This window comes from Hoplias malabaricus, chromosome 6 (genome assembly GCF_029633855.1).
Source record: "Hoplias malabaricus isolate fHopMal1 chromosome 6, fHopMal1.hap1, whole genome shotgun sequence".
Lineage (NCBI taxonomy): Eukaryota > Metazoa > Chordata > Actinopteri > Characiformes > Erythrinidae > Hoplias > Hoplias malabaricus.
In genome coordinates this window covers 4648473-4675070 of record NC_089805.1, presented here as the reverse complement: position 1 = coordinate 4675070, position 26598 = coordinate 4648473, and the positions used below count along the sequence as shown (strand labels likewise).

Sequence of the window (26598 nt, the reverse complement as noted above, 5' to 3'; positions counted from 1 at the left end):
TGTGGCATAGCCTTTCTCTAAGATGCTATTCATAAAGTCTTTATACTCCTGAAAGAAGTCTGAATTTTATCTGAACTTCCTCTTCAATGAGTAAGCCTTTGCTCAGCTATACCACGGTTATATGGCATCTTCACCCCATCATCCTTCAGAGGCAGTTTATTGCAGTAATGACCATCTGTAAGATGTGCAGATGTCGATACAACATGCATAAACTGCTTGTCCTGTTGTGATGGCTCTTTCTTGTCCTCACACTGGCGTTCTGGGAAATCAGCATCATAGTGCCTCATCAGCATGTCCTCAATACTTAACACAGAGATGCCGTTGACAAAGAAACTGTCTTTCAACATCATCAGATTCCTTCTTTTGACATCTGCTGACTGGCCCGTTGACTACCCAACCTAGAGCAGTCTTCACAGCATATGGTCCATTGTTCTGGCTATTAATTATCTCCCACGGCTCCATAGCCTTATGGGCATTAGCACCGATGAGAAGACCAATCTCTGATTCCAGTTTTGGGAGATGGACTCGTTTCAAGTAAGACAATTTCTCCAAGTCTTTCCTCCATGGTATATTGGCTCTCTTGGCAGGTATGTATGGGTGTGTATAAACATTGGGCAGCTTGATGTAGTCTTGTCCACCTAAACCACACACCTCTAGATCTTTTAGAACATAACTGCTCACTTTCTGTTCCTGTGACATGAAGGTACTTTCTAACTCGGATGTTCAACTTCTTCGCTAAGTCGTCAGTGCAAAAAGTTGCTGTGCTTCCTTGATCCAAGGATGCATATGTTTTAATTATTTTTGTACCTTTCTTGTGTTTTACTTGCACAGGTACAATGGGAAGTATACATGCATCATTCCTGACCCCAGTATGTTCATTTGTTCCACACACTGCAGACACAAGAACTTTTGTTTCCTCAGCTGTATCATGTGAGCTGTTATCTGCATTGTTCTTCTCTGATGCAGGATTTTCTTTTACCATGTGTTAAAGGAACATTCTGGGCATGAGGTCCTTTTTTTATGATCTTTAGACAAAAGACCTGCTGTAAGACACCCAAAACAAAACCCTTGCGACTTCAGGAACTCAATTTTCTCTTTCAAAGGCTGAGATTTTATTGTGTTGCACACATTCAGTGCATGATTCTTCTTACAGTAGGAACAGGTACTTTGGAAAGCAGTCTCGAGACTTCTGCCGTCTTCTGTGCACCCTCACACATTTATACTAAACTCAGCAACCAATCAGATTTCATCACATTAAAATAATTACATTTCTAAATTCTTATGCTATAAAATTACTTACTATAATGTTGCTTACTATAAATACAACTCAAACTTCTGTTACAAATATTAATGAAGCTTTGAATTCAAATTTACTATACAATAAACAAAAAATGGCTCTAACAGTAGTGTATAATTTTGAACAGTTGGTGGTGCAGACAGTGTTTGAGTAGTGAATGAAATGTTCCTCTGTGACTGAGTACAGTACAAAAATGACCCTGTAAGAGTGAATGAAGATGTACTCCATTTCCCTTCATTCTGAGCTGAATATTGAAACCCAGTCTGTTTCAGGAGCATCGCTGCTTTCTGATCTCTTTACTCTCTTTGTTCAACTGTGTTTTGTTTTGAAGTTTTTCTTAGTGTTGTTCATTTATTTAAACACATACTTATTATATATTTTTTTCTTTTATAGGTTAAATTACTTTTACCCTCATAATAAACGTTTAGAGTTACTGAAGAAACTCTTTCATCAAGCAGCAAAGAGTCAGAGACAGAGAGGAGAGAAGACACTAGAGCTGTTAGTGTCAGTGTGCTCTTACAGCTCTTTTCCTTTTGGAGATGAAGAAGATCCAGATTCTCTCAAGGAGCAAAGTGATTTCCTGCTGGAGCTGTACGCACATATGAAGCAGTATGAGACTGAAACAGGACAGAAGAGTGTTCTTCCAGGATTACAGCCAGTTTACCAGTCAGCTCCTGCAGAGTGGATCATACACCTCTCAGAGAGAAAAACCTCCCTCCTCCTAGAAATACTACAACTCCAAACAGAGAAGAAACCAGTGAAGCTGTGGGGCTGGTCACAGGAAGAGAGTGAAATCAGGAGTTTCCTTCAGTGTCTGCCCTACATCTCACAGCTCAGGTTTGATTAAATATTAACTACTGTCTAATTAGCAGCTAAAAGTTGTATTAACAGACATTTTCTTCTGTTTTATTGCTGTTATTATATTTAACAACAGATGTTTCATGTTGCTTTTGTTAACTTTTCCAGCTTGCAGTTCTATGTTTCTCACTGCTGTTAAAATATCTCCATTCTATCAGTAGAACTGTCCGACACGAACAACTGGTCTGTTTACTGGTTCACCAACCTGACCACTCCTGATTTAGAGTGAGATTAGGTCTCTGCCCAATCAGTTAACAAATAGACATGTGGAAATAAATCAATAAATGTAGAAATACAGAAATAAATAAATGTAAAAACATGGAAATATATAAATAAGTGCAGAAATCAGTTCAAGATATTAATTATACACTTTTTCATGACAATAATATGTGTATATTTCTTTATTTATTAATTACTATATTCATGTGTGCATTCATTTACACTTGTGTAACTTTTATCTTCCATTACATGCAAGTGCAGAAAACACAGAACTGTATATGAAGCAGTATGAGACTAAAACAGGACAGAAGATTGTTCTCTGAGCGTTATTACCAGTTTACCACTTAGCTCCTGCAGAAACTCCAAACAGAGAAGAAACCAATGGAGCTGGATAGATGAAGAGAAGGAAATGAAGAGTTTCCTGTGTTGTCTGAACTACATTTCACAACTCAGTTTTGAGCTAAATATCTTGATACTTTCTCTCAGCTTCAGTAGAAATCTTTTTCATTTTCTTTTAACATCTTAGTTTTTACATGTAATATGTCGTAACTGAGAGGTAGTGTCATAGTATCATCAGATGAATGATTGCAATTTACACTTTATTAGTTTTCCCAGTGTAGGTTTTCATGCAAACAGGAGTTGTCTCTGAGTATCTTTAATTTGACTTGATTTCTCTAACTTGTTTTTTAGAATCACAGAGAATCTTGTCCCATCTTTGAATCGACTGGTTTTTGACTGGGCAAAGGAGACAGAGCTGGTGGCAGCTTTGTTTGCTGCGCTGGACTATAACTTCACTGTAAATGGGGTTTTGTCCTTTAAGAGGTGCAGGGCTTTGGGGCAAGCAATCAGCTCCTCAGCCTCTCGACTCAACCTCATTTTGAATTTCAAAGGCATCTCTCTCAAAGGAGCAACACTTCTTTTCAAACATGTTACACATCTGTACAAACTACGGTAGGTACGACTGAGTGCATTTATCAGTGTAGCAGGTTCTTTAGAAAGTGAGATAATATGCATTGTGCAAGTGCATAGAATTATGTACAGATGGTCCCTACCTTTATCCACTGACTACTGATTTGTCCCTAGCAATTTTGGACAAAAATTGCAATATGGTCCATCATTGTGTAGTCAATTTTTTTAGAAAAGCAGTTAAGATCTCATTTTGTACTAAGAGTCCCTCCTCCCAAACCCGTACTTCTAACAGGACTGTTTTTGCCATTTCTCACTAACAATTACATAGTCTATTATAAGAAACTGTGTGTGTGCATGCTCAGTCAGGATGACAGCCAGAAAAAAGAAAGGTGGATATTAAGAAAACTCTTTCTCCAAGCTCAAATCTCTCCACAGTAGGGATGTAGCAGATAAGTCTAGCAGACAATAGTATGTGTTGCAAATCATAATTTTCTCTATGCACATTTTTAATACTGCACTTTTGAAAACTGTTCATCTTATGTTTTATACATTTTGTATAAATATAGACGGAGAATATAACTGAGTAATTCAACTGAATAAAATGTAATTCTCTGTCTGAACGTATTGAATTATGCATTTTTTTATATTATGTATTGGTTTTACTCCATTGAAAACAACCAGATGCATACATCCCTCAGATCGTTACAGAGTAAAGCAGAATTGTGTTATTGAGTTAAGAAAACTGATGGGTTAGGCTAATACATCCTCAAACCTCGACTAACTGTATCGAATGATTACTTATCAAACCAAATCCTCTTATAATTAAGTCATATCGTTATCAAATCATTTTTGAATTGCATCGTATCCTGAACAGGAGTGATTTGTATCGCATCGTATCGACAAGGGTTTTCAGTGTATCGCAATTATATCGTATCGGTGGCAGTGTATCGAGATGCGTATCGAATCGACCTTAGTGGTGAAGATATACATCCTTACTCCACAGGCTTCACACACTCTGCTCAAGCACAAGTCTGTAGCTGCACCGTCTTGAAGTGACAGTAGAGCCAAAAATCTCAAAAATAAATCAAATCGCAAAGACAATTATACTAAACATAGCACAAAAAGTAAGGAAATTTGTGTTTGGTGGGTTATTTCTTTATTGTGACAATGCTTCTTGGCAAGAAATCTTATACCGTTGGAAGCCTGTTAATTTCTCTTTTAAATGGTGCCACATTTGTAAGGAACATGCATTTGTGGGATGAGCAGTAGAGCTGAGTATGTGGGTTGTGCCCATGAAACATTTGCCAAATCCTCTCTGCCAATGCCAAACAGCTTATTCTGCCATTGACTTGTTTGGTGTGTGGTGACTGGATGATTGAAGTTTGAAGAAACAAGACATATTTGCAATTTAACAATTTATTCATTTAACAAACAGGAGTCTCAGTAGTGTATGGAGAAACCATACACAGCCTCAACAACCTGGCACCACCTCCTCATGCTGGTCACCAGCCTGGTCACACACTGCTGTGGGATGGCATCCCATCCTTCAGCCAGTATTTGGTGCAAGTCAGCCAACATTGTTGTATTGGTCATTCTGGCACGAAGAGCACACCCAAGCTGATCCCACAAGTGTTCAATGGGGTTGAGGTCAGGAGCTGGCAAGCCATTCGATCTCCTCCACTCACAAATTCTGGAGGTAGTCTCTGATAAACCCCGCTCTGTGGGGGCGAGCATTGGAGGATATCTTGGCGCATAGAGTTCGGTCCCAGACTATGGAGACTATGGAGATATGGGATTGCGACTGGTTGCAGAATTTCATCTCGTTATCTCTGCATTGACATTACCTCCAACGACAACAAGCCTTGTTTTTCCAGTGAGGGAGATGCCGCCCCACACCATCACACAAAATAAGCTGTTTGGCTTTGGCAGAGCGGATTTGGCAATTTTTTCATGGGCACAACCCACATACTCAGCTCTACTGCTCATCCCACAAATGCATGTTCCTTACAAATGTGGCACCATTTAAAAGGAAAATTAACAGGCTTTTCAACGGTATAAGATTTATTGCCAAGAAGCATTGTTACAACAAAGAAATAATCTACCAACACAAATTCCCTTACTCTTTGTGCTATGTTTAGTTCCATGGATCGTACATAGTACAAACAATGAGTGACAAACATGCAGCTACGCACTTGACAAAAACTTTGGCTCAGATATTGTTTTTAATTAAATGTAAATGCAGATCTTAATGTAAAGTATTTTAATAAACCATTTAATTGTCTGCATGTATCAGTCCTCTGTTAAGGTTATTTATATATTAATTGATATATTCCTCCCTAGTAATTGATTTTCCATGATGTGTTTAGTATTATTGGGTGATGGGTGCATAGAGAAGTGTTTTGTGTGTCCCAACACCAGTGTTGAGATCAAATCTGCGTCTTTGTCAACGTGATAACTTGTCTATGTTTTTACTGTCTGTGACAGCCTGAATGAGAGTGCTCTAGGCAGGATGGTTCAAGCACATCGAGTGATACATGGAGCTCCACTGGTCATTGAGGAGCTGTATGTGGTTCTGAAGAGAGTTTGGTCAACTCGTAAGCTCTCTAGAGTCCTGAGCAGTTTGACTCCCCTCCTAAACCTGTGGGCTGTTCAGTGTCTGAACCTCTCTGACTGTGAGCTGGAACCTCATTACCTCATAGGCCTTGTGTGTCATCCAGAGTGTCTGAAAATCAGGTAAGTTTGTGGAAGGAAATTGTGTCTTCATTAATTAATTGTGAAGAAATACAGAAAGGTGTTAACTTATAAAATATTCTTAACTCCTAAATTTGTGTGTGTGTAGGTTATCTAAAGTGACTCTCCAGCATTTTCCCCTTTTGATATATGAGCTGAAGGACAGGGACCTGTGCCGTTTCTTCCTGAGGAAGGTTGGAGGAGACCTGACGTCCTGCACGCTCAGCTGGGAGGAGCTTATATATTTTCTTCAGCTCGGTGTTGATACTATTACTGTGAACATGAGGAAGAACAAAATTACAAGGGAACATGTCACGCAGCTTATTCCTCTACTTGCTGAAGTTAAGTTCAAAAGGTAAAACTCTAGGGTACTGTGTCTTTATCAATAACTTATTCCAAAGCAGACATTAATCTTTGTGTTAGTATATTTACAGTGAGGGGAACCATGTTTTCAGACACTTTTTTTTTGTATACTCATGTTGCATATATACTTCAATTTCAATGTTTTGAACAAAACTGTATTTATTCTTAAACATAAACATGTCCCTCAACTTCTCTGCAGAGGATTGGATTTTATTTTTCATGTAGAAAACAAACAAAATGAGGTGGTACGACATGTGATGTCACTGCCACACAAACACCAGTCCGATGCTCACCTTGTGTCACACTCTGTGAGATGTTTGGTGTGTTCTCTCTGTGTCTTTGTGGATTTTCTTTGGAGTTCTGCTTTCCTTCTGTAGTCTAAAAACAAATGGTTACACAATATTAATGAATGAAGGGATAAATGAAAACCAACAAAACGCCCACACATTGGCATTCAATCTTTTTTTGAGATATGGAGGAGAATAGAAAAAGGTTTACAGAAAACCCCTCTACAAAATTTCTTATTTGAATTTTATTGTAATTGTACTGTTGTTTTTTGTCTATTAAATTAATCTAAGGTTATTAATATGGAGTTTATTCCATATTTAGAAAGATGTTTTACTCTCCAGAGAATGTTTTACACTATGCCTTGGTACATTTCTGATGACTAAAAACATTAGTGAGGTCAAGTACTAATGTTTGATAATCATTTTTGATCATAAAATCCACTCCATTTCAACCCAAATGTGCTCCATCATTCTACACAACACAGCTTCATTATTCAACAGTCCAATGCCTGGGGGCTTTATATCCCTCTAACAAACACTTGGCAAGGAGCATGGTGACTTTAATCTCACTTATGAGGGGTGTCTGCAAACCATTGTATATCTCATGTATAAGGTCAATAATTTACATAAAGAAAAAGTATGAAACTAATAACAAATTTGACCATTGTTACCATCAGATAAACAGTTTTTACAGCTTTCATCTTTCAGAGACAGGAAAAAATTGAGCTCCAGTTGTTTTTGTCCGTCATTCCACTGTGAGGAGACACCTAAAAGCTGTGTGTCAGTAAAGACCTGGAAAAATAATGACTTGTACTTAAAAACCTATCAAGTACATGACAGCCTTTAACAGTTACATTTATGGATGCATGTGTTTTAACCTCCACAGCCTGGACTCCAGTGTTGTGCTGTCCATCATCAGAGAGATTTATGAAACTGGCTCTGCTGGCTGTGTGCCCAGTCTATTGAATTCAGTAGAGAACCATATCAACCTGAACAACAGAGTACTGGATTCTGTCCACTGTGATGCCCTGTGCTTCACCCTTCAACACTGCACAAATGTGTCTCTCAGTCTGCTGTGGACCTCCATACCAGAGTGGACACTAGTGAACATCCTGCCTCTGCTCAGTAGAGTTTCAAACCTGAGGTAAAACACTGTTAATGCAAAACAACTGACAATGAAAAAGAAACAAAATGTATAATTGGATTATTGTTGTTTTTAACCATTACAAGAACATAATGCTGTCAGTTCAATAGATACTTTAAAAATGAATGATGATAAAAGTGTATGTTTTCTTTCTTTCAGAATTTGTTTGTTATTGTTGTCTCATGAAGTCAGATCAATTAGAGAAACGTGTAACAATTAAAATTTTAATTGGTTTGATGTTTATCATTTTCCTGTTACGTGATTTTTTTCTAATTTTATATGGTGTTATTTCAGTGTGGACAGACACTTGTTGCTGAGCCTACTCCACTACAGTACCTTAGTAGATACAGGTACAGCAGCATATTTCTCCTCCCTCCGAAACAGACTGGACTTCTCCTGCAGCACCGCTCTGGATGTGACTACAAAAACAGAAAGACATACTCTACATCTGACCACTGAAGACTGTAGAGTCATCAGCAACGCAGTCTTGAAAGCTCAGAAACCTACAGAGCTTATTCTACTTGACTGTGAGTTAGAGGATGCTGGAGTAGACTCGCTCTTCAAAATATTACATACTGTGAGATTACGGTGAGACATACACACGACACCAACATTCAATTCTGAGATCTGAAACACTACCACTGACTTTGATCCTTTGTTTGTCGTGATTCTTTTAAGATAGAATTCATATTTTATTTGAGAGTGAAATCAGACGTCACTAGGGATGGTTAGAATATTAACTTAATTTGTGCTGGAACAAGCAAGAACTGGGTGCAGATTGAAAGCTGTTTTAGGTTTGGTTCTCCTTCCTCATTTTATCTCTTTCTCTCTCACTCAGCTGCAGCAAAGCACTGCTGCTTAAGTTCCTCACTTTTGTCCGTGTGGGTACTGAAGTAGAACGTATGACTCGAGCTGAAGCCATCTCCAAGGCAGTGGATGGGGAGGTGGACCTCAGTGAAACTCAGTTGGACCTGCAGGTCTGCAGACTACTAGCGTTGGTTCTGGAATACACTGAAGGACTGTCAGAACTGGACCTCAGCCACTGCCAGCTCACTGACAGCTGCCTGGAGCTGCTTCTCCCACACCTGCATAAAATAGACGTTCTGGAGTGAGTATGTAATGTCTGTGTGTGTGTGTGTATATGCATTAACTATTGTCTGAACATGAATTGATTGTTTCAATTTTTACTTTTGCTTCTTTTCATTTTCCAGTTTGAGTCACAATAACATCACTGACCGTGTAGTGAGTAGTGTGCAAAGAACTGTCTCCATTAGCAGCAATATACAGACAGTGCGGTGAGTGTGGAATGTATCTTAGAAGTTACATAATTTAAATAGTTTTAAGGTCCACTAAGTAGGTGCACAATTACATGCTGTAGCTCATAGAGATAGGTCTAAACTCTATCAGTGTTATTCCTCATCAGTCAGGTTCTCTGTTTATCACATTGACATGTTACACGATAGTGACAGGGTCCTTTTTCAAGTTCCTCAGCTTTAAAGTGGAGAATGGGACACTACAGAAAAATATCTAACTAAGAGAAGCTCTGTTGTCAGAAACTGACCACAGATGAAGTGATAGAGGATGAATAACACAAGCTACAACAAAAGATGGGCTACAGCTACTAATTGTACACTAGCAAGATTCAAAGAAGGGTTTCTGATAAAGCAGCTGATGAATGTACATGCTTATGCATATGCCTAATTTGACTATTGTTATGAATATGTATTTCTGTGTTCACAGGCTCTTCGGTAACAGAATTACAGATATAGGGCTCTTCCAGAAAGACAAACGCTTCGAAATCTGGAAATAATTGTGGACCATTTTCCTCACAAAAAACACACTGGCATTATTCTCTTCATAACTAGTCTAAAAACAAGCAATGACAATCTGTTCACGTGGTGACTGGTGTGGGCCTGGAAGGTCACTGGTTCAATCCCCCGACAGCAGTCTCCTCTCACAGTTCACAGCTGATATGCCCTTGAGCAAAGCACCAAACCCACATTTGCTGGTGAGACGACTGTGTTCAGTGCTGTGTGTGTGTGTGTATTTACTGCCAAGAATTGATTATATTCAGAGGAACAACTTCATTGTATTTCATTTCAGGTTCATGTTCATTTAAATAATGAGGGATCAATTGTACTGTAATTCTTGCGTTTTCAGTTTTTATTTGAGTAATTGTTGTGTAACTTTGACTGTTGAAAAGAATTCTGGAAACTCAGGAACAGTAGATAGTCAACTTCCTTAAATGTTTTCATTTGTTATATTTTTACTGTATGTTACTGTTTTTAATGAATAAATGTGAAATGATTTGTGCGTGTCTTTTAACTGTTCAGTCATTATAACATGTACACAGCGTCTTCCCTGTGGACAACCATCCATCCATCCATCCATTATCTGTAACCGCTTATCCAATTTAGGGTCGCGGGGGGTCCAGAGCCTACCTGGAATTATTGGGCGCAAGGCGGGAATACACCCTGGAGGGGACGCCAGTCCTTCACAGGGCAACACACACACTCACACATTCACTCACACACTCACACCTACGGACACTTTTGAGTCGCCAATCCACCTGCAACGTGTGTTTTTGGACTGTGGGAGGAAACCGGAGCACCCGGAGGAAACCCACGCGGACACGGGGAGAACACACCAACTCCTCCCAGACAGTCACCCGGAGCGGGAATCGAACCCACAACCTCCATGTGGACAACCATTGTTTTTCAAATCATTCATTCGTTCCTTTGTTCATATTCTAACCAGTGATCTACATATTTTGTTTCCCCCATTTGTTCTGTTCTTTACGGGTCAGGAGCCCAGAAGGAAACCACAGAGTAGGTGTGATTAGAGCGGTGGATCATTCTCAGCACTGCAGTGATATTGACAGGAGTAACAGTTGCACTAGTCTGTAATTTTTAAACTACAAAATGCTTCTATATGGTTAGTGGAGCTGATAATATGGACAGGGATTGTAGAAACTAGAATGCCATTTTAATAACACTGCTGATCCATGTAAGTTATGATGGGCAATTTATTACCTGCAATTCATGCAAAACTTAAAAAGTTGTCTGAATATCTGCATATATGTATTTCAATGTTTCCTCTTCTCCAAATACACCCATGATTATTGTGTTCAATGAGATCCATTTTAATTAATCAATAAAAAGCACTTTTCAAGAGGCTAGACTTAATTTGTTAAATCTTAGGTCGGTTTTGAAGTGTCCTTGAAAACATTGTAGTCTTTGGGAAGGCTTTTTACATTCAGTACTGGAACATGATCTGTGTCAGCAATGAGAGAATGTGTGTTCGGATCACAAACACCACTGCAGCTCATTCCAAAGTTACTGGATGGTGCTCCCTCCAGAGAATTCATATCTCTGCATTCATACAGTTCCACTGCTCCACACTTTATCCATAACCTTATCGTGTGCTGCTGTCCTGTTTTCTTGCTTCTACAGCGATACAAGCTTTGCTTTCACACTTTAAACACTGGTGCACCTCAAAGTGGGTGAATTCTCTGGTTCTACAAACTTTTGGAAACATTGTGTACATCTCCTGCAGCTTTCCATTTGTAGGTTACATTCACTACAGCTTTTCCAGTCTACGCCCAAGAAGACAATTAGAGAAGTTGCAGCAACAGAGCCAAAATACAGCCATGTCCAAGGTGTTATACAAAGAAATACAGGGTTTTTTTTATTCTCGCGTTGATTTATTTTCTGTTTTTAGCGCCCAAAGACAACCAAGGGTTTTAACAGTTTCTTTTTATTATTATTAGTAGTATTATTATTTTATATATTTTTGTAACTCATTTAAGCTGAATGAAAAAATAAACTTACTGAAGTCAGGAGAAATAATGAGAATTCAGGAACACAGAGCTTAATATGGAATCGTCAGACTTTGAAATATCACCTTTGAATTTGTAGCACTGAAATCATTCATCTGATTATAATTTATCTTGAATAGAATTTTCACGGACATGTTTTCACTGTTATTATTCAAGGTTAATAAATTCAGATAAAAAAATATTCAAGCTCAAAAATATTCAAACAATATATTTCGAAGTTGCTCAAATTCTGTAGACGAAATTCAGATCCCAAAATACGAGTGAAAAAGATTCAGAGTTCACATCCGGGTCACCAAGGACGAGCAATCGATTTATTTGGATTGTCTCTTTCTCCTTAAATGCTTCAGTAGTTGCATTCTGTCGTCGCTAGATGGCGATACGAACACAACTTCCATACCGTGGAAAAACTACACGTTTAGCTTCCTTCCGCGGATATTATCTCTTTTTTTTTTTTCAAATTGTCTCAGAAATCTGAAAGGCTCACTAAAGACACATTATAACAGACTATTGATATCCTGAAGATGAAGAAATTTTACTGTGGAGATTTTTTGTAATGGCCCTGTGAACATGTGATATGACAGAATGTGGAAACATGAACTGTGGAGTAAATGTCCTATGGCATTTTTATTTTTTAATTGTCAGATTATTAAGAATCTGAAACTGATATTACAGAAGGTGTAATACAAATATAATATCCCACAGTACAGAGTTAAAATCATAAAGTTGTGTTTGTTTATAAATATTGTTTAACATATTTATATAGAAATGTGTTTGGTAGGTTATTTCTTTGTTGTTACAATGCTTCTTGGCAATAAATCTTATACCGTTGAAAAGCCTGTTAATTTCCCTTTTCAATGGGGCCACATTTCTAAGGAACATGTATTTGTGGGAGGAGCAGTAGAGCTGAGTGTGTGGGCTGCACCCATGAAAAATTTGCCAAATCCTCTCTGCCAAAGACAATTACATTGTACAACCAATGTCTATAAGTAATTTCTTCAGTTTTATTTTATATAAGCTCCATCTCTCAGTGCTGTTAAAATAAAAGTCAAATGTACATATGTTTAAATATGTTTAAAAAGACAAAGGCTTTCAGGGGTGGTCTAATTTTCACAGACTCTATCCCCACAGTTCATGTTTCCACATTCTGTCACATCACACGCTATGTCCACAGGGCCATTACAAAACATTTCCAGAGTAAAATTTCTTCATCTTCAGGATATCAATAGTCTGTTATATTGTGTCTTCAGTGAGACTTTCAGATTTTTGAGACACTTTGAAAATAAAGAGATAATATCCGCGGAAGGAAGCTAAACGTGTTGTTTTTCCACGGTATGGAAGTTGTGTTCGTATGTCGCCATCTAGCGGCGACAGAATGCAACTACTGCACCATTTAAGGAGAAAAGAAAATCCAAATGAATCGATTGCTCACTCTTGGTGTCCCGGATGTGTGTTCATCTCCGCTCCAGTGTTCCTCCTCTTTTCTAGGAGTAGCATTAGCAATCCTACGGTGGCCCAAACAGTAAAACATTTTGGGCGCGTCCTAAATCGGCTACTATCGATCACTACGCACTTATTTTTAAGTACACTTTCTCATTACGTACTTGTTACTCCGTTCAAATGGGGGAAATTTGTTGTCATTTTTCTGAAGACTAAAAACCTTAAAATGAGAAACAACGGGAAATGGATGTCGACAGAAACATTGGAATTGTGCAAATAAAGCTTTTTTAAAGATTTTCACCTGCCATAGTATAGTTCCGACCCTGCATTGTGATTGGCTGAGAGAAGCTCTAGGAGTGCCGGTGTGGTGGCCGTTTCAGTTCCCCGTCCAGTTCATGTTTCTAGAGTCTACGGGAACGCGCATTCAAGAAATCACCCTGCGCCCAACCCAGTGCTACATCTACGGAAGCCGAAAAACAAACATTCATTCATTCATTATCTGTAACCCTTATCCAATTCAGGGTCGCGGTGGGTCCAGAGCCTACCTGGAATCATTGGGCGCAAGGCGGGAATACACCCTGGAGGGGGCGCCAGTCCTTCACAGGGCAACACACACACATACACTCACACATATGGACACTTTTGAGTCGCCAATCCACCTACCAACGTGTGTTTTTGGACTGTGGGAGGAAACCGGAGCACCTGGAGGAAACCCACGCGGCCACACCAACTCCTCACAGACAGTCACCCGGAGCGGGAATCGAACCCACAACCTCCAGGCCCCTGGAGCTGTGTGACGGCGACACTACCTGCCGCCCCGAAAAACAAACAAAAAGTACTAAATAACGGAAAACACAATCCGCTTTGAAAAAAAAAAAAAGATTTATGCAGACTTTTCTTAATAATATTTTGTCTAATATAATTAAAAAAGCTAACGGAATGATTTGTGTGTTTTATTAAGTACAAAAACGAAATTTTATGGAGACAGTGAAATACTTTGGTACATTAGCAGGAAATACCAGAAATACCTTCAGTGCAAAAACACCACAAGATGTGCCATCTTGCTGGAGTGGGTGGAGGACTGTTTCACAAGTCCACCTTGACACACCTATCCCCTTTTTTCTCATAAAGGCTCTGAAATAATATAAATGTATTTACACAGTAACATTATATACATGTCGTGTTTACTATTTAAAAGTGTTCCCCCTACAGAAATCTGTGTTTTTATATTCACTTACATTAATAACAGTGTATTATTAATTAATAATGACTAAATGTCTCACACACATCAGTACTAGATCACAGAAGACTACTTTAAGGTGATTATGACAGGGGAACAGATCTGGACAGACTATTTCACCTGACTAAAATCCAGCCTCCTTTTTGTTTGTTTGTTTTATTTTATTTTAATGATAATAATCCCTGAGTAAATGCCTATTACATAGTCGTGCATAAATGTTTCATTCACTCAATTAACATTTTAAAAATATTAAAATCGTATTTCACTGTCTCCATAATATGTCTTTATTGTACTTAATAAAACACACAAATCATTCCGTTAGCTTTTTTAATTATATTAGACAAAATATTATTAAGAAAAGTCCTCTCCCTTTAGTACTTTTTGTTGTGTTTCGGCTTCCGTAGATGTAGCCCTCGGTCGCGCGCAGGGTGATTTCTTGAATGGGCGTTCTCGCAGACTCAAGGAACATGAACTGGACGGGGAACTGAAACGGCCACAACACCTGTTCCCGTCTAAAACCAAGCCATGTTTTCCTAATACTTGTCATTCAACCAATCAGAGAACAACAATCAAAGGTACCAATCAGCAAAGGGTTATACCACCAAGCAGGGAGGGGAGGGGAGGGGTTGGTGGCATAACAGAGAGTAGAAACCTGATCAACTCTTCCAAGCTGAGACACTTGGTTTTCCTGAATGCCAATCTGCCTTCCAAAAATAGTTGAAGAAAATGTTAAATCAGTTAAATGTTTGTTGACAGTTGTGGTTGTTTTAATCACTACCGTTGAATGCTGCTGTTTGCACTTTGCAGAGTATTTGTTTATTTTATTACCCAGAAATGGATGATTTAATTTAATAAGCTATTTTGTAATACCTACCTTTTGGGTTCCATTGGCTATATTTCAGAGTTTACAAGTGATTGTTTATTAATGTGTTTAAATAAAAATCCAGTTATTTATACAATTGAATATGCGAGTGCAATCAGTGAGTTATTACAAGACAGCCATAAAAACAGTTGGCCACTGCAACACTATTTATTATTTTTAATATTGAACGGTAATATTTTGTCCATATAGTCATGTAAAATGTAGGTAATATTGTTCTATACCAGTGGAAATAAGTGGTAAAACAAAGAGCCATTTAGGAGCCGAAAGAGCCGGCTTGTCCAATACCAGCCCTCCTAGAACTTCTCTCAGCCAATCACAATGCAGGGTCTGAACTGTACTATAGCGAGTGAAAATCTTAAAAAAAAAAAAACTTTATTTGCACAATTCCAATGTTTCTGTCGACAGCCATTTCCCATGGTTTCTCGTTTTAAAGTTTTTAGTTTTCGAAAAATGTCCCACATTTGAATGGAGTAACAAGTACGTAATGAGAAAAGTGTACTTAAAAATAAGTGCGTAGTGACCGATAGTAGCCGATTTAGGACGTACCTAAAATGTTTTTCTGTTTGGGCCACCGTAGGATTGCTAACACTATTCCTAGAAAACAGGAGAAACTCTGGAGTGGAGTTGAAACGGAGATGAAGCTCCGTGTTCCTGAATTCTCATAATTTCTCCTCACTTCAGTAAGTTTGTATTTCATTCAGTATTGTATTCATTGTATTTCATAAAAACAATTAAAACCCTCGGTTGTCTTTGGGCGCTAAAGACAGAAAATAAATCAACGCGAGAATAAAAAAACCCTGTATTTCTTTGTATAACACCTTGGACATGGCTGTATTTTGGCTCTGTTGCTGCAACTTCTCTAATTGTCTTCTTGGGCGTAGACTGGAAAAGCTGTAGTGAATGTAACCTACAAATGGAAAGCTGCAGGAGATGTACACAATGTTTCCAAAAGTTTGTAGAACCAGAGAATTCACCCACTTTGAGGTGCACCAGTGTTTAAAGTGTGAAAACAAAGCTTGTATCGCTGTAGAAGCAAGAAAACAGGACAGCAGCACACGATAAGGTTATGGATAAAGTGTGGAGCAGTGGAACTGTATGAATGCATAGATATGAATTCTCTGGAGGGAGCACCATCCAGTAACTTTGGAATGAGCTGCAGTGGTGTTTGTGATCCGAACACACATTCTCTCATTGCTGACACAGATAATGTTCCAGTACTGAATGTAAAAAGCCTTCCCAAAGACTACAATGTTTTCAAGGACACTTCAAAACCTACCTAAGGTTTAACAGACAAATTAAGTCTAGCCTCTTGAAAAGTGCTTTTTATTGATTAATTAAAATGGATCTCATTGAACACAATAATCATGGGTGTATTTGGAGAAGAGGAAACATTGAAATACATATATGCAGATATTCAGACAACTTTTTAAGTTTTGCATGAATTGCAGGTAATAAATTGCCCATCATAACTTACATGGATCAGCAGTGTTATTAAAATGACATTCTAGTTTCTACAATCCCTGTCCATATTATCAGCTCCAATAACCATATAGAAGCATTTTGTTTTTTTACGGGTCAGGAGCCTAGAAGGAAACCACAGAGTAGGTGTGATTAGAGTGGTGGATCATTCTCAGCACTACAGTGACACTGACAGGATGGTGGTGTGTTATTGTGTGTTGTGCTGGTAAGAGTGGATCAGACACAGAAGTGCCCCTGGAGTTTTTCAACCTTGCTGTGTCACTGCTTGACTGAAAATAGTCCACCAACTAAAAATATTCAACTAACAGTGTTCAGTGCTGAAGGACTAGAGGATGATCAACGCATGAGATAAGCTCCTGTCTCTGACTTTACATCTACAAGGTGGACCAACATTGAATTTTGCAACCATGCAGTGCACCTGTTTGGTCGGTCAGTGGAGCTGATAATATGGACAATGAATATAGAAACATTCATCTATTCATTATCTGTAAGCGCTTATCCAGTTCAGGGTCACGGTGGGTCCAAAGCCTACCTGGAATCATTGGGTGCAAGGCGGGAATACACCCTGGAGGTGGCGTCAGTCCTTCACAGGGCAACACACACTAACACACACACACTCACACCTATGGACACTTGAGTCGCCAGAAAACCAGAAACACCAGAGCACCCGAAGGAAACCCACGCAGACACAGGGAGAACACACCAAACTCCTCACAGACAGTCACCCAGAGGAAACCCACGCAGACACAGGGAGAACACACCACACTCCTCACAGACAGTCACCCGGAGGAAACCCACACTGACACAGGGAGAACACACCACACTCCTCACAGACAGTCACCCAGAGGAAACCCACGCAGACACAGGGAGAACACACCACACTCCTCACAGACAGTCACCCGGAGTGGGAATCGAACCCACAACCTCCAGGTCCCTGGAGCTGTGTGACTGCGACACTACCTGCTGCCCACCTTGCCGCCCGTATAGAAACAAGAAGTTAATTTTACTGTTATGGCTGATTGGTGTACTTTTTTCCATCAAATGGAACTATGTTTTTTTTTAAGCTTTTTAAAATGTGTAGCTGATGTTTTTTTTGTCATCTTTAATTTTACATGTAGCTATTTTACATGTAGGATCTATTTACTATATAATTTTATTATAGTAAATAATATTTTATATTTTATTACAGTAATTATCCTATATAATTTCTATAAAACAAACGTTTAAGTGTATTGTTAAAAAACTGAATCTGTCGGAGGCTAACTTGGTCAGCTGCTGATCACCTCCCGTTTCTCTGAGGCCTGTGAGTCTGTTGAAAGGGACTGAACAGCCTGTACCGCTCACCTAATCCCGCTTATCCCTTCCACACAAACAGCAGATACAGGCTTTCAATAGTGAGACACAGTCTGTGACACATTTTGGACTTGCTGTGCTTTGCTGCAGTCAAACCCTGTAGTTGGAGTATGTTTTTGACTATTGCCTAATAGCTCCAATCATCAGGCCTGTAGACTGACTACAACAGTACCTATATGTCATAATACGTCATAATGTCTGTCTGGTAAGTGCTGCATTTGGAAATACTCAGTACTGTAGATACAGATCAATAGAACATTAGAACCCAGCTGTAAACTCAACATGGAGGATAACATTTCTGCAGATATTCAGTGGCTTGATGGGAGCTGATTGATTGTATTGAGTTACATTTTTAACACATACATAAACATTTTATTTTCTGTCCACAAGTGCCAGTGAATATACATGTCTTTATACGTGATTATTTCATTTATTTATTTTAAATATGTGAATATTTATGTTAAAAATTGTTTTATCTTTGTACTATTTTTGCCAACATTTTTATTTATTTATTAAAAACAAAATTCAAAACTATCATAAGGTTGCAATCAGAATGTTCAGAGCCATTTCATTTGTAATCTTTATAACTCTGCTTCCTAGCACCACTTGAACAATCAAGCCACTCTCCATGATTTTGCTTACATTTTAACCATTTATTTATGCAGACATTTTGAGAAATAGGTGGAATTCCTCTTTTTTATTATGCTAAAGGTTTCTTGTATGATGTTGCAGTGCAAGCATCCTGGTTCCCAAAAGAGCACCCTGCGTCCTGAAGAGAATGGAGGATTCATCGAAAGAAGAATACAGGATCCAGTCTTTTGACATAGAGACTCAGAAATTGCTCAAAACTGCCCTTAAAGGTTAGTGCATATCACTGATAATACAGTGATGTAGCTAACAGTTAACAATGTTTTAATGCTTCGTGTCATAACTTCTCATTAATTATTATAGCATTGGTTACTGTACTTGAATCCTATTGATAGTAAACATGATTGTTGCATTCAGATGTTTCTGAGGGTGTCTCGGGTGAGTTTTCTGAAGCTGTTTGTTTGCTTTGTTTATTTCTATATATTTCTATTTCTATAAAACCATTATCTAGCTAAGACTCCCCCAATCACATCATGCTATCAATCAGGGAAAGGACTTGCTTCCTCCTAGAGAGACAAGCTTGAAGGAGAACACTAATTGGCCAGATGTGTTATATCTGCTAACAGACACCCACATATGCTAGCATGACTTTGAATGATGGGTCTGCTTTCCAAATGTTTGCTAATTGATGTGTTTCTCTATCAGAACCAGGTTCTGTGGACTTGGAGAAGGTGTCTGATGTCATTGTGGATCAGTCTCTTAAGGATCAAGTGTTCAGCAAAGAAGCTGGGCGCATCTGCTTCACTATCGTGCAGGTAAATAACTTCATTAGACAAGAGACACCGTACTAAACAGAGACCAGTTTTTCCAAAAGCATCTCAAGCTCTACAGAGAGTGTTCTGTTTGATGATCATCAGCAGATAGTGAGGTGATGATATACAATGGGTAAAGCCATGAGTCTGTCTGATTTCAACTTTGTTTTCAAAAGATTAGTTTTAAACACACATTGTTCATAAAGAAATGCATTACCCATAGTGCTTAAAGCAAGGTCAACCAATCAGAGATAGCGATATTACCAGGAAGATTTAAAGGCTAAGCACCAGCTATATGAATGTGTCGAACAAATAAATAAATAAATTTAGCTAGCTAGATACTGTCATAACAGTCAGTCATAACGGTGTTTTACCGCGGCGTTGTTCAGCTGTTGTCCACCAGTGACGTCACGGATGCGTTCAAGAATTTCTGCAGCGAGCTCGGGTTTTTCCGTCAATTTAATAAAATTATCAGTTTTAAAGCAAATTAAGCTGCTATTTTCTATATACTTATATATGTCAGTACTTAAAATAATGTGAAATATTCATTCAATGTCTGCATAAATAAATCGTTAAAATGTAAGCAAAGTCATGGAGAGTGGCTTGATTGTTCAAGTGGTGCTTAGCCTTTAAACTGCGTGGTCTAGCACCAGAAACATATGCACTAGAAACAAGAATGACAAAATAGCAACGCTTTATGTGCAATTATTTTTAAAAAATGTCTACTTTTGTACACAAAAACACTACAGATAAATTAGAACTCAAATGGGGTGAAAGGAAATTATTGAAACCCTTTACGGTGCATTGTGGGACATACAGTTCAATAGTGTTGGTCCAGCTGAGTTTGTTTAAAGCTCTTTATATAAGGAATGTTCTAAATGTCTATGGTGCTATATGTCAGAGGTGCCTAATAAAAAAAAAGTGGAGATTCACTTTTCAACTCTATACAAACATGAAGAGCAGAATTTTTTTTTTATTTATTATTATTTTTTTTTAACTTAACTATGTAAGATGTACATTTTATCCGTCCTTCTACTTGAATGTCTGTATTTAGTATATTTGTATATAACAAAATGACACTATATTTTTTGTGTGCATATAGAATAGACACTTAAATATTTGTCTATTGGATGGTGATGTGTGTTTGACAGCTGGGCTCATTTTTATTTTGCTGATGATTAGTCTCAAAATACTTGACAAATGTATAAATGTTAATCCACCAATTAAAATCACAAATATATTTTACTATTCACAAATATATCCCAGTCTTGGTCTCACGGTCTGCAGTTTGTACAAATGCAGTCAAATTCATGAATACATGGTTTTGGTTTTCATACATATATCATACTTTTGTGTTTAAAGCTTCATTGCATATATTTGTGAAGTCACAGTCTCGAATTTAAAATAGGGTGACCAGACGTTTTACCTGGACATGTCCTGTTTTTTAGACTTAAAAAAATGTCCGGGCGGAATTTCACAAACGTCCGGGACTTTGTTTTTCTAGAGCTTATGTAGAATTTCGAGACACGTTTCGTTCACAAACTAGTCCCGCCCTCCCCTACTCCGATTGGTTCGCTTGAGTGAGAAGGGGGCGTGGTGGAGTAGCCTAAAATCTTCTGATTGGACGGTCTGACTGTAGAGCTATCGTTATTGGTCGATAACCTTCTCTGTACACATTTAATTGGTCAGTCTGCACGTCAGTAGTCGTTGTTTACGTCAGGAAAAGCTCATATACCCACCCTCATCTCGAGCAGCTATGCCGAAACGTAAATGTAAGTTCTCGGATGAATTAAAAAAGAAATTCCCATGTTTTCCCATGTGTAGCAAATAAAGGTGTAAAGGACCTAAAAGTACACATAGGTTTAGCATACAACGGCTAAACCTATGTGTGTTTTTTTTAAGGAGCTGTGGGGCCACCTTAAATGGAGCGCAACATTTAATGTAGAACTGGATGTTTTGAACAAAAAGTCGACGAATAAATTGCTGAATTTAATTTAAATTAATTTAAACGCTTTTTAAGTTTTATGGTTCCACAATTGTATATGTTAATGTCCACCAGACTATCTCTAACAAGGGTTGTCAAATGAAATACTTTTTAAATCATTCCGTATTTGGACACTAAAACTGTGTTCCTTATATAATCGTTATGGGCAGAGTTTTGTTCCGTATTTTGAAGCTACACTGTTAAAGCGGATGATTTGTTTAAAACAGACAGCAGCCAGGAAGGGGCAGATACTCCACAGATCCTAAACAGAATATGCTCTTCTCATTGGTCGTCACTTTTATTTAGCCAATCAGCACCCAGAATTTACTGTCCATTGTTTACTACGGCAGCCAATGAAGTCATAGTCCCGCCTACCTGAGAGCAACAAGTCAGTGCTGAAACATTGGGGAAAAACAACAGAGGCCCCTAGCGGTGGCTTGTTCGCTTGCTAGCCACATTTGTGGATTTACGGCTGCATTTGTGTGTGGATTGGGAGAAACGCGAAAGGTAATTCTCAAAATCCAAAAACCCACGAGAGGTAATGAACAAAATCACCTCATGGAAAACATGCGAGTGACTTGATCCACAAACAACACTTTATAAATACATTTTAAATTCGAGAGTGTGACTTTACAAATATATAAAATGTAAATTGAAGCATATAAATGTATTAACTCTTAATTTAATAAGTTATAATGACCGTTTTTCCTCAGGCAGAAGCCAAGCAGACTAACGGCAATGTATTCCGGCGAAACCTCCTGAACCGGCTCCAGCAGGAGTTCAAGGCCCGCGAGGAGACCAGGAAGAAATCGACTCAGGAATGGGTGTGTTTCGTGTCCTTCATCTGCAACATATTCGACTACCTCAAGGTGATGTACCTTCACTATGTGAAGCTGCTTTGTGACAACGTCAGTTGTAAAAGGCGCTATATAAATAAATTTGATTTTGATTTGATGTATTGCTACAGGCAGTACATCTGTAGTACTGATATAGCAATCAATAGCAATCTGTAGTAGTGATGGTCACTGACAGCAATTGTTGAATATGGTTATCACAGTCCAAATTCCAAATACAAGTTGAACTTCCCGCCCCCTCAGCATTTCTTATTAAATTAATAGGATCTATAGGTTCTCTCTCTCTCTCTCTCTCTCTCTCTCTCTCTTTCTGTCTGTCTCTTTCTTTCTCTCTCTCTCTCTTCTTTCCTTCTCTTTCTCTCACTCTTTCTCTCTCTCTCTTTCTTTTTTTCTTTTTCTTTCTTTCTTTCTTTCTTTCTCCTTTCTCTCTCTCGCTCTCTTTCCTCTTTCTTTCTCTCCTCTCTTTCTTTCTTTCTCTCTCTTTCTCCTTTCTTTCTCTCTTTCTCTATCTCCTCTCTTTCTTTCTCTCTCTCTACTTCTGGGAAGTTTTTACTTTATACTTTGGGACACATTGTTGTGAAAATTTTATTGCATCAGCCATGAGAGCATAGTGGTGTCAAACAATAACACTGGGAGATTAGTTCTGAATCAAAAATGCCACTCCAGTTCATCTAAAAGGAATTCCATGGAGCACAGTTACCTGCCTACACTTGCAATTGAACATGGCAACCTTAAGCTCATGGTCATGTTCTATTCGTCGGTGCTTTCTATGGAGCATAACCCACCTGTGAACAGTTTAACACTGGTGTCAAACTTTGAGAACTTATTGGCCATTTTGGAAGATGATTAAAAAGTTAAATTTGTCAATGATTTTGTCAATGGTTTTGTTTCAGGTGAATAACATGCCCATGATGGCACTTGTGCACCCAGTGTATGACTGCTTATTCAGACTCGCCCAGCCTGATGCGCTCAAAAATGAAGAGGAGGTGAGCTCAATTTTCCCCAAGGCCTCAGTTTCATTTGTCATCCTTTGATTGATTATTAACCTCTTTAGTACAAGATTTTCATTACCTCAGTCTGTTTGGTGTCATATCTGAGTAACTTTGACAGTGCTGATTAGTGTGGTATAGGTTTGTTACATCTTTACTATAGTAACCCCTGTCAGAATGTGTGACCTACTGCATTTTCAGTTTAATATGCTTCTAATAGTAGTCAGAGATTTCCGCTGGCAATTTTATCCACTTCCACAATTTTTTTATTATTCTATATTAAAACACTAGGTAAGATTAGGTGCCATTTTTAATGTGTAATTCACATGTACAGCACTGTCTTGAAATTGAGGGGGTGGTTTCCTGCCTGCCTTCAAAAGTTCCATAGTGTAGTTTCTGCAGTATTGAGTCCAGAGCTTTCGCAATAGAGGCTCTACTCTGCCTATAGCAGGTCAGTGATCAGTGCGTCACAATATCATTTTAAGGTAAACATCCAACCTAGTGTTGCTTTAACAAATGTATGTTGTCACTCCACCATCTTTGATTCATACTGCTCTTATTGTTATTGACTTGCTCAGGTGTTGACCAGAGCTTGTCATCTCAGGAATTCTGTAAAGCTCCTTCGGAAAAAATGGCACTTACAATTTGGAATGAGGTGATTATACTTCAGTGAGCTCTGACTGAATTGTCCCTGTGTTTGTCTTCCACAAGGTGGATTGTTTGGTGCTGCAGCTTCACCGTATCGGCGAGCAGTTGGAGAAGATGAACGTGCAGCGGATGGACGAGCTCTTCTGCCTGCTGAGGGACGGTTTCCTCCTGCAGGACGGCCTCAGCTCTCTGGGACGTCTGCTCCTGCTGGAAATCCTGGAGTTCCGCGCTGGCGGCTGGACACTCAGTCAAACAGCGCAGAAATACTACTACAGTGAGGTGACTGACTGAGGGTAGGAATGAGAAGGAAGCTTGACTGAAGTCGATATTGGGTCAGTCGGTGCTGTTTTTTCCAGCAGCTGTTCTTAGTAATTTTTCTTTAAAATGAATTTTGTATGTGACAAGTTTTTTCTACAGAAAGCATCTAAACCTAGGTTGCCATGATTAAGCAAGAAGCCACAGTAGGTCATGATTTACAGTGACTTTAGTTTCGTGATTTGAGTTTTGCCAAGCAACATGCAGATCCACAATTCTCCATGAACAGCACAACGGTGAATGAAGAATTCACTAAAATTTAGATGTATATGGTCATGTGTTTACATACTTTATTTTACAACGACTTTAAACATGGATCAGCCGATTAGATTTTAAAGCATTAATTTTATTAACGTTTATTAAACATTTTTTATGTTGTGATATTCATTTTTCAGAATTTAAAAGTATACGAACCTCAGTTGAAAATGTTGGGACAGTGAAATGTTGATAAAGAGAAAGCCAATCTAGGACTTCCACTATAATTTTGTAAAGATGCTGTTAGGGCTGGACGATACGGACAAAATTTATATCACAATATGTTTTCTAATTTTGTTCGATACGATATAATTCCAACATCAATATGAACAGTATAAAATCAACCGAAAATCTTCCAAGAGCAAACAAGACACTTGACATCACAATCAAACATAAACCTCATTGGCTTTTTCAATGTTAATATTTTTGTACTAAATTCTAAATTGAGTGCATTGAACTGACGACAGCGCCCTGTAATGACCATTAGTCAGTGACAGATGCTCTAAATAATGTTTATTGAAAATGTGTTTGCAAATCATAGTTATTGAAAAATTTGATATTGCGATTATATATTGATATTGAATTATTGTCCAGCCTTAGATGCTGTGTAAAAAGTGTGCAATGTCACCTGATTTTTTTGACATGCATTGTTATCCACCTAGTTTGTCATGGCCCACTAATGACAGCACTTGATGGCACTTCTGATGACAAGCATGTGTACCACATGAATACCACAAGTCGCCTGAAGTCACTTTTTGGGCCACTTTTTGGTTCATTTGCAGTCTTCCAGTACTGAGAACTGACCAGTAAGTAGTGAGACCTCTTTCCCAGACGTGGCCCACATCCTCATGCACCCTGAGGAAACCCAGACAAGTTGGCAGCATTTCTGAATATGGTTAGCATAGTTTCTGCAGCAGAGGGTACAGTTTTTAACTTGGATTTGTGGATGCAGCGATGAACAAATTTACAAATCACAGTTTTCTGCTTTTATTTGCATTTCCTGTTTCGGAACTGAGATTTTTTACCAAAAATAGATGAAACTGTTTGTTCCTTAGAAGAAACGAGTTCAGCAGCAGAGACCGAGTGATGCAGTAGTATGAGGGTATGAAAGTTAAAATCAATAAATTAGTTGCTTAAATGTATATCAGTCAATCACATCATCAATCATAGAGATAAGTTGCAGCTCTTGATCCAATGCTGGTTACAAGCACAAATCATTGACTTGATGGAAGTCTTCACAGATCATTGGAAAACAGGTTGACCAGTTACTTCAGTATTAACTTATAGTAATTATTAATTAATTAAAATTTATTATTACTTTTCTTTTTAAGCTAATGTAACAGCTGTCCTGGAAGCTAGTTTAGAAAGATGCTAGGATGACGTTCCCTTTAATAAAGGATAGAAAGTTCACAAGCATTAAATGAGTGTCAGTTCTGAGTGTATCCTAATGAAATAGTAATTTAATGTTTCTGAAAATCTGTTTAGGAAATGACGTGACACACCACTCTTTTACAAAAGAGACTTATTTGACCTTATTATTAAAAGCCTTCTCAGAAAATCCACCAACATTTAAGTGACCTTTGGCCAGAGTTATATACACATTTTTATTTGTGTAGACTTTAATACTTGAGTTTTGTTACTGTTTCATATCGTAACCAAAGAGTTCATTTAAAAAGAATAAATAAAATAAACAATGATTTTTACTCAGGTCAAGTTTGAAGCTTTCAAATTCAGAGCGATGACGGTAGGTCACTGGGAGTAGTCTTCAATTCCAAATGGACCAATCTGAATTATTGTGGCTTTCTAAATATCTAACAGAAAATGGTGCTTAATGTTTATTTCTAAAAGCAATAAGGCAAGTAACTTCCTCATCTCCCACTTTGGTAGAATCTTCGTGGTGCTAACAATATTTTGTTTTATATTTTGAAGAATGTAGGCGCTTTTTCTTTCTTGTTATTGATAGAAGCTAGATATAAAGGGAATGAATCCTGCTAGTGTTTAAACATATTCAAAAAATCTCGTTACTTTATATCAATAATATACAGTAAATGTCTAACAATAGAGATGCGGTTTTGAAATGAAATAAAGTGCCTTGAGTTAACTCACTGAACAACTC

General features: G+C 38.2%; 2 protein-coding genes across 8 annotated transcripts in view; both read left to right on the top strand.

The window, feature by feature from the left end:
- LOC136699824 (uncharacterized) overlaps window positions 1-10091 on the top strand; it is a 34488-nt gene extending 24397 nt beyond the window's left edge. For all 7 annotated transcript variants that reach the window (XM_066674833.1, XM_066674834.1, XM_066674839.1 and 4 more), the window contains 9 exons: window positions 1691-2134; window positions 3065-3325; window positions 5768-6016; window positions 6123-6368; window positions 7550-7807; window positions 8102-8395; window positions 8646-8915; window positions 9019-9102; window positions 9548-10091. In XM_066674833.1, coding sequence (XP_066530930.1) covers window positions 1691-2134; window positions 3065-3325; window positions 5768-6016; window positions 6123-6368; window positions 7550-7807; window positions 8102-8395; window positions 8646-8915; window positions 9019-9102; window positions 9548-9617 — 2176 coding nt within the window. In that variant the 3' untranslated portion in view covers window positions 9618-10091. The remainder of the gene's footprint in view (window positions 1-1690; window positions 2135-3064; window positions 3326-5767; window positions 6017-6122; window positions 6369-7549; window positions 7808-8101; window positions 8396-8645; window positions 8916-9018; window positions 9103-9547) is intronic.
- A 5654-nt stretch (window positions 10092-15745) lies between these two features.
- Window positions 15746-24608, top strand: mif4gdb (MIF4G domain containing b). Its single transcript, XM_066674379.1, has 6 exons — window positions 15746-15885; window positions 18770-18897; window positions 19331-19440; window positions 22135-22290; window positions 23169-23261; window positions 23976-24608. Exons 2-6 carry the CDS (start codon window positions 18816-18818, stop codon window positions 24201-24203), a joined length of 669 nt encoding a protein of 222 aa, XP_066530476.1. The 5' UTR covers window positions 15746-15885; window positions 18770-18815; the 3' UTR covers window positions 24204-24608.
- Window positions 24609-26598: the final 1990 nt, after the last annotated feature.

Excerpts from the sequence above, each read along its gene's own strand:
- mif4gdb (XM_066674379.1), top strand. The coding sequence starts at position 18,816 with ATGGAGGATTCATCGAAAGAAGAATACAGGATCCAGTCTTTTGACATA. Across the intron at positions 19,441-22,134 it reads TCTGCTTCACTATCGTGCAG|GCAGAAGCCAAGCAGACTAA; the intron begins GTAAATAACTTC and ends GTTTTTCCTCAG. Across the intron at positions 22,291-23,168 it reads ACATATTCGACTACCTCAAG|GTGAATAACATGCCCATGAT; the intron begins GTGATGTACCTT and ends GTTTTGTTTCAG.